The 7,737-nt window shown below is 50.3% G+C and overlaps 1 protein-coding gene across 1 annotated transcript; it reads right to left on the bottom strand.

The window, feature by feature from the left end:
- Positions 1 to 3,087: 3,087 nt before the first annotated feature.
- Positions 3,088 to 6,735, bottom strand: LOC113632476 (neuropeptide Y receptor type 4). The gene has a single exon (XM_027129618.1). The coding sequence runs from the start codon at positions 6,704 to 6,706 to the stop codon at positions 5,573 to 5,575; it is 1,134 nt and encodes a 377-aa protein (XP_026985419.1). The 5' UTR covers positions 6,707 to 6,735; the 3' UTR covers positions 3,088 to 5,572.
- Positions 6,736 to 7,737: the final 1,002 nt, after the last annotated feature.

Raw genomic sequence — 7,737 nt, forward strand, 5'->3', positions numbered from 1 at the left:
GGGCTGACCCCACCATCTTGATCTAGGTGTGGTCAAGGGATCCAGGCCTGGATACAGAAAGTGTTCCAGCCACTCGGCCACAGTCATCAGTTAAGGGCTGAACTATCAGAATCCTCCCCGGAGTTCTTACTGGACAAGGCGAGAAAGCTATGCCCTTTCTCCTTGGGCTCACAAGGACCAAGGTAAGACAGGAGCTGTGCGGCCTCTTACTATCACATGTAGAGTGCAAAGCCATGAAGAGACCAGCAGAATCAAGGGATTAGAGAGAGTGATAGAGACCAGGGGGCAAGGAAAGGAGAGCTCTGATGTCATTGTTTTAACCCCTGAATCCAGCCTACAGTCAAAGAACTTCCTTTGGACAGCCCCATGACATGAGTCTATAAATTCCCTATTTCATCATGACAAGTTTGAATTGTGGTCTATCTCCAACTACTGAACACCTGCTGACCCAATAGCTCACATGGACGGGTCTCCCTCCCTTCAATCTCACCTCCTGTATTAGTCTGCTAGGGCTCCCATAACAAAGTATTACAAACTGGGAGGCTTAAGCAACGGAGATGTATTGTCTCACAGTTCTGGAGGCTGGAAGTCCAAAATCAAAGGGCCAGCAGGGTTGGTTCCTTGTGAGGGCTGCGAGGGAGAATCTGTCCATGCCTTTCTAGTAACTTCTGGTGGTTTTCCAGCAACCTTTGGCCCTTCTTGGCTTGTAGAAGCATCACCCAGATCTCTGCCTTCAACCTCGCATGGCATTCTTCCTGTGTGTGAGTGTCTCTGTGTCCAAATTTCCTCTTTTTGTAAAGACACGGTCATATTGGATTAGGGACCCTCCGTACTCCACTATGAGCTCATCTTAACTGAGAACATCTTCAATGCCCCTATTTCCAAATAAAGTCACATTCTGAGGTATGCAACAAAATGAATTCTGGGATGCAACGAAATGAAACGAGGGAGTTGCCATTTACTGAAAGGGGGAGATTAAGGAAGAAGAGGTGAGGAGGCAAATCAGGAGCCTGCTTTTGAACACGCTGATTGGATGTCCAGTAAACACAAAGTAATGGCTGGATAAACAAATCTGGAGAGCAGGGGGAAGACCAGACTAGAGATTCCCATTTGGGAGCATTGGACATTGAAACATTTGGTGGTATTGAAAGCCAGGAGGGCTTCCCTGGTGGCACAGTGGTTGAGAGTCCGCCTGCCGATGCAGGGGACACGGGTTCGTGCCCCGGTCCGGGAAGATCCCACATTGCCGCGGAGTGGCTGGGCCCGTGAGCCATGGCCGCTGAGCCTGCGCATCCAGAGCTTGTGCTCCGCAACGGGAGAGGCCACAACAGTGAGAGGCCCGTGTACCGCAAAAAAAAAAAAAGAAAGAAAGAAAGCCAGGGGCCTGGATGAACCCACCTAGGGAATGAGAGCAGATGGGCCTCCATGGCTTCCTGGGGACAGACCAATGTTCCCAGGTCAGGGAGATGAGAGCCCAGGAAAGGAGCCTGAGAAGGAGTGCCCAGTGAGTCAGGAGAGAACCGCAAGTGTGGCATCCTGAAGTAGTCACATGCAGAAGAGTTTCAAAGAGAAAAAACTGACCAACTGCCGCATGATACTGATTGCCACATAAGACAAGACTGAGAACTGGCCATGGGATTTGGCAACACGGAGGTCACCAGTGACCTTGGCAAGAGCTACTTGGATGGACAAAACAGCATGGGAGGAGGAGAAGCAGAGACTTCGAGATTCCACAAGCCTCTGGAGTTTTGTGTGAAGGGGAGCCCAGAAAACTGGTGATGTTGGACTGATGCTCGTGAGTGAATGAGAGGAAAACAAGATCGAGTGAACATGGGGGTCTTTTCATTAATGGTAATTTTTCAACAGTGTCCAGGGTACAGGGAAGCAGGCACTAGTCAGGGAGTGGAAATCATTCCAGCCTCTTGGGAAATCACTTTAGCAATACACATCCAGAGCCTTGAAAGATGTCCATGCCCTTTGACCCACTAATTCCACTTCTGGAAATCTCTCCTCAGGAAATAATTCCAAATACAGAAGAAAGTTCTCTGCATAGACATTTGTCACAGAATTATTTATAATAGGTCTAGGAACATCTAAATATGCCACAATAGGTAATGATTAAGGATGCAGGATGGATCCACTGACTGGATTCTAAATTCCCTGAGAACAGGGATGGTGTTTATTTTATTTATCACTTACCCCCAGTACCTACCATGTAACTGATATTTGTTGAATGAATGAATAAATATTCTTATAAAGTTAAGCAAAAACAAGATAAAATAATCCTTAAATTTACATGTAAATCTGCATACGCTCACAGTATCTCAACCATGTTTTAAAAAAACAAACAAAATACACCCTAACACTATATATATAAAAACTAAAGAAATAACTCCCTAAAATGTAAACGGTAATCATCTTTGGGTGGTGAAATATGATTTCCTTTTTCATTTTATTTTAATTTTGCATATTTTTAAAAATGAATATGATTACTTTTACGATGGGAAAAAACAAGTCAAGGTCATTTCTTTACAAAGGGAGGGCTTGGGAGTTCTCTGGCGGTCCAGTGGTTAGGACTCAGGACTTTCACTACCATGGCCCGGGTTCAATCCCTGGTTGGGGAACTAAGATCCCACAACCCACATGGCGCAGCCAAAAAATAAGAAATAAAAATAATAAGGAAGGGCTAAAGTTAGGCAGGATTTACACTCTCATCGACAGGACTCAATAAGGTTTTGCACCCTCTGAGTGTCCCCAGGCAGTCTTTGTCAGTGTGAGTCTCCAATTCCAGCCATGGTGCTCCTATGAAGATGGGTTCCTCCCACTACTATCAGGGACAGGTCTGTTTTCTGGGTGAGAAAAGGCCCCTCCAAGAGCTAAAGAGAGATGCTGTTCAGAGGTACCAGCTTTCACTGGAGCATTTTCTAGATTCTTAACCAGCTGGCAAAAATAATATCCAGCGAGATGGAAAACTGTTGATGATACAGTTTTAAGTGAAACAGAGCAGAATACAGAGGAGCATGTTTGCCAAGAATATAACCATGCAAACTGTTCATTTCACAAATATTTATTGAAGGAAGGAAAAGGCCACAAGAAATATGTCCACATGCAGCCAGATATACAATCAAAACTGAATCCACCTTTTTAGCAATACCATTTTACAGCCATATCTCTAGAACTAGGATTCCTATAGCTCTACTGTAGATCCCACCGTGGGTGTCTGAAGGTGCTCACCGACTGGCTCCAGGCTCCAGGGCAATCTGTTTCCTAGAGGAGAGCTTCTCGAATGTTTGCACCATTAACTCGGAGATCTTGATAAAATGCAGATTCTGATTCAATAGGTCTGGGGTGGGAAGAGAGATTCTACATGCCAAACAAGCTCCAAGTGATGCTAAGGCTGCTGGTCTTCTGAGCACACTTTGAGATACAAGTGCCAAAGGTGATGGATAAATGGGAAACCCCAAGGGTCATTAGGAACAGGAGCAGGAGACAGCCATCCACGCAAGTTGCGCCAACCCAGCAAGGTGAGGGGAGCACAGAAGATACTCAGCGAGGCTTCCATCCTCTACCCGAATTCCCAATGCCAAGCACCTTCACCAGATGCTCAGCCTGGTCCCCCAGTCTTCAAGCATGCTAGCACCCTAAAGCATCCTTGTCCCCAAGCATCTTGGCACCACTGAGATGAGTGGTGACACACAAACTCCAGGCAACCGTCTGGGATCTGGAGGGGCCTGAGGCCCCCAGTTCCTTGCGGAGCTTGAGCAATGACATCTTTCTGGAATGGGTCCCAGGGTCTGGGCTTTGCTGGCAGTTGGTTACCTGGAGCAGCCAGCAGCAGGTGGCACCAGAGGACAAGCACGAGCTGCAACCGAGAGCATGGCTCAACAATCTGCCCAAAAACCAGGATAAAGGTGAGCAAGGGGATGGAATGAGAAACGTGACCAAAAGTTGGGACAAAATAAACAGTTCCAGGAAGGGAGCTGGTGACTCAAAGAGCAGTTGTCTTTGGTGTCAGCTGTACAGGTTCTTGGTCAGGGGCCAGGCCAGAGAGATGATCAAATGTGGTTGTTCAATCTCCTGCTACCTGGCCCTTTGCCAGATGCCCTGTGCAGAGCCAACCCTAGGAGCCTCACAGTGACGCCCCTTGAAGGGTCTGGGGACTTGAATACCCTGCCCCGGGAGGCCGTGGTGGGTCCAGCCACTAGCCACTCTGCAGGACTGAGCAGGTACAACCAGGTCTGGACATCCCATCCGAGGTAGCCCACAGCAATCTTGACATTTCCCTTTCTGCAAGGACAAGCTGTCTGGTCCACACACAGATGAAGCCTTGGATCCAGAAGCCTGAACCTTGACCTCCACGGGTGAGATATTCACACTCATCGTAGCCCTTTCTCCATTTCCCAGGCTGGCTGGAGGAAGGGGGACACTCTGCTCCTTTCAGCCCGTGCCCCAGACTTTAAGAACTCCCTCCCTGGCCCTGCCATTACTGAAAGCCACTGGGAGGCCCGAAGTCCTGGGGAGGCTTCGGAAGAATGGTGACACATCACCTGGGGCAAGTCAGCTCAGGGGCAGAGTGGAACGAAGGAGGCTGGAGTCATGGCCTTAAGTACTGTAAGTCTCTGCAGTGGGTGGACTGGGGAGGGTCGCAGAGTCCTTGGCCAGCTGCCTTGTCAAGAGAGGTCCTGGGAGGCAAGGAAGGGCAGGCGAGAGAGTGTGGCTGCAGCAGCCTGGGCCCTTCCTACACTGGACTGTGGCGCAGGGTGCTGTCCTCAGCTCAGCACTCAGCAGGGGCACCTGCTACCTTTCTTGTCACCATGGTAAATCTTTCTGGAGCTCTCTCCCTGTGCCAGGGACTGTCCCAGGCATAGGGGACCCAAGCTCTTTGACCATACAGATGTCACCCTCAAGGGGCCCACAGTCCTATCAAGGAGATATACTTGCAGGCTTATTTCCATTCAAGGTGGCAGATACAAAGAAAGAGAAAAAGGATGGAGTAGCATGTGAACCCTGGAATTCCTGCTGCTCAGGGCTGATTTTCCTACTGCAGAGGAGTGTGAGCTGGCTGCCAGGGTCCATTCTCTGCAGCTGGATGTGCTAATGATATACAGTAATCCCCCTGTCTTGCCTCCATAGAACTCTTTACCACTTACAAAGCCCATCCACAAACATTGTCTCCCACAGAGGTTAGGGGTTTACCAAGGTCCAGAGCTCTGACTCCACGTGTTCTTCCCCTCACCCCACCACGGCCTTGCAGCCTCACTGGTGGAAGTGAAATCCCTGGGCTCCCGGGCTGGGCATCTGTTGCTGAGTTACCAGAATGAACTACAGACCATCAATCAGACCATCTCCGGCTCTGGCATCTGCTCAGGATGCAAGACATACTGTGTGTGACCTGCAGAACCCAGACTCAGAATTCTCCCAAGAACAACAGCTGAACCATCAGAACGCTCGGCTTCACAAGGCCCCTATCTGGGCCCCACAAAGCCAGTGCCACCCCCAGCTTGCAACGTGCCCACTTAGCTAAGTGAGGGAGGCTGGTAATGAACATGGCAGAGAGAAGCCCTAACCCTGGCTAGATGGGGTCGGACCTGCCACTGAGCCTCAGAGACCCTTTGGAGACTTCCGTGTGCACTGTGGACAGAGGCAGATGCTCGGACTCCTCCACAGGGACACTCTGCTGGCAAGTCAGCACCAAGGCCTTGACCTCCTTCTTGAAGTTGGTGTTGAGAAAGCCATAGATGAAAGGGTTGACACAGGTGGAGGCCATGGCAAGCAGGTGGCACACCAAGAAGATGAGGTTGCCATGACAGATGGGGATGGCCTCATGGTACCAGTCCTCCAGGCTGTTGAACACATGCAGGGGCAGCCAAAGCACAGCAAAGGCAGCCACCATTACCACAAGGACCACATTGATCCGCTTCATCTGCCAAGCCCGAAAGCTGTAGGTGCCCTTGCGGAATACCCGCCCCCGCTTCCGCAGACGCTGGTAGATGCGAGCGTAGCAGACCAAGATGAAGGCCAGTGGGATGCAGTACTGGAAGAGCAGCAGAAAGGTGGTGTAGATGATGCGGTGATGGTCCAGTGGCCAGGACTCAGTACAGACCACCTTATCCACCAGAAACTCCAGAGCCTTGGAGTGGTTCTTATGAAAGACATTCTCTAGGGTGCTGTTAGCCAGGAAGGGCAGGGAGAGGAAGCCCGCGATGAGCCAGATGACCACAATCCCCAGGTAGGCCTGCGAGACACTGGGTTTCCAGCCTGTTGGATTGATGATGAGCTGGTGCCTCTCCAGAGCCACAAGTACGAGCGAGAGGATGGAGACTGTCACCGACATACACTGGATAAAGGCCGATATCTTGCAAAGGACCTCGCCAAAGATCCAGTAGTCCATGATGGTGTAGATAGCCGTGAGTGGCTGGCAGATAAGGCACATGAGGAAGTCAGAGAAGGCCAGGTTGGCAATAAGCAGGTTGGTCACATTGGCCTTCTCCTTCTGCCTAATGGTCACACATATCAGGCAGAGGTTGCCCAGGACTCCCACAATGGTCTCAATGCTGTAGGAGGTGACAATGAAGACCATTGGGTCTATGGAATCCTGGCAGTAGTCAGAGAAGTTGTATGGAGTGTACAGAGAACTTGACTTGCTCCTGTTTTGACCCTGTGGGGATTCTGGGAACAGCAAGGCCAGGAAGTGAGAGATGTTCATGGTGGATGTGAAAAGATTCCAGGAGATTCAATGACGACATCTGCAAAGCAAAGACAAATGGCACTGAAGGATAGTGCCTCCTGTGTGGAATCCATGGAAGAGTGGGGACCAGGTAGAGAGGTTCGTGGCTGCTTCCTTCCCAGGGCTGAGACCTAGAGGACCTGAAACTCAGAGATGTAAAGCAACTTGCCCATAGTCACACAGCTAATAAGTAATGGGGCCCAGATACAAACCCAGGTCTGTCTGACGTCAGAACCTGTTCCACAAATTCCCTCTGACCTCAGAGTTTGAGGCTATTTTGATGATAAAGAAGTTGGACTGTTGTATGCAGAGTTCAGGAGGCTTTGAAAGAACGGTGACGAATCACCTGGGGCAAGTCAGCTCCAGGTCAGAGTGGAGCGGAGGAGGCTGGAGTCATGGCCTGGAGGCTGGAGAACTATTTAGGGAACACGGGTAGAAATCCCCTTATCACATTTTATGCAAATAGAGACAGCAACACATTCTGCCATGTGCTCAGGTCCTTCCATGGCACCCCCTTTAGGACAGAACAAAAACCTCAGGGCTTGACACACAGTGTGCCCTCCTGGTCTCAGTCCCTACCTGCCCTGCCAGCCTTGTTTCTCAGGTGACACATGGCAGAGTTGAAGACAGCCAGGTATGCAAAGACTGGGTCATCAGCACACCAGCTCTCTCCTCCTGACCCCTATGTGTACACACACACCAGGCCAAGGTCAAGGGATGCCCACTGCCTTCCCTATGGGTCCCCTCCATGCCTATGCTCAAGTTACAGCTTGCAGCTCCCAGACTCCAGCCTGGGCCATACCTCCATGTCCCAGCCCAGCCTGGCCGTTTTCCTCTGGTGCCTCAACACAAGGGACTTAATTGGAATTTGGACTCCAGAGCCTCCAGGTGGTAATGCCTATGAGAGATATTTTGACGTGGAGCGCCACCGCATCATCACACACCACTGGGGCTCACCTTCCTCATGACTTCTCTAGTCATCACTAATCCCACAAGCAGTTCTCAACCTT

Source organism: Aethalodelphis obliquidens, unplaced genomic scaffold (genome assembly GCF_003676395.1).
Source record: "Aethalodelphis obliquidens isolate GAN/ISIS:26980383/991018 unplaced genomic scaffold, ASM367639v1 scaffold37, whole genome shotgun sequence".
NCBI lineage: Eukaryota > Metazoa > Chordata > Mammalia > Artiodactyla > Delphinidae > Aethalodelphis > Aethalodelphis obliquidens.

Excerpts from the sequence above, each read along its gene's own strand:
- LOC113632476 (XM_027129618.1), bottom strand. The coding sequence starts at position 6,706 with ATGAACATCTCTCACTTCCTGGCCTTGCTGTTCCCAGAATCCCCACAG.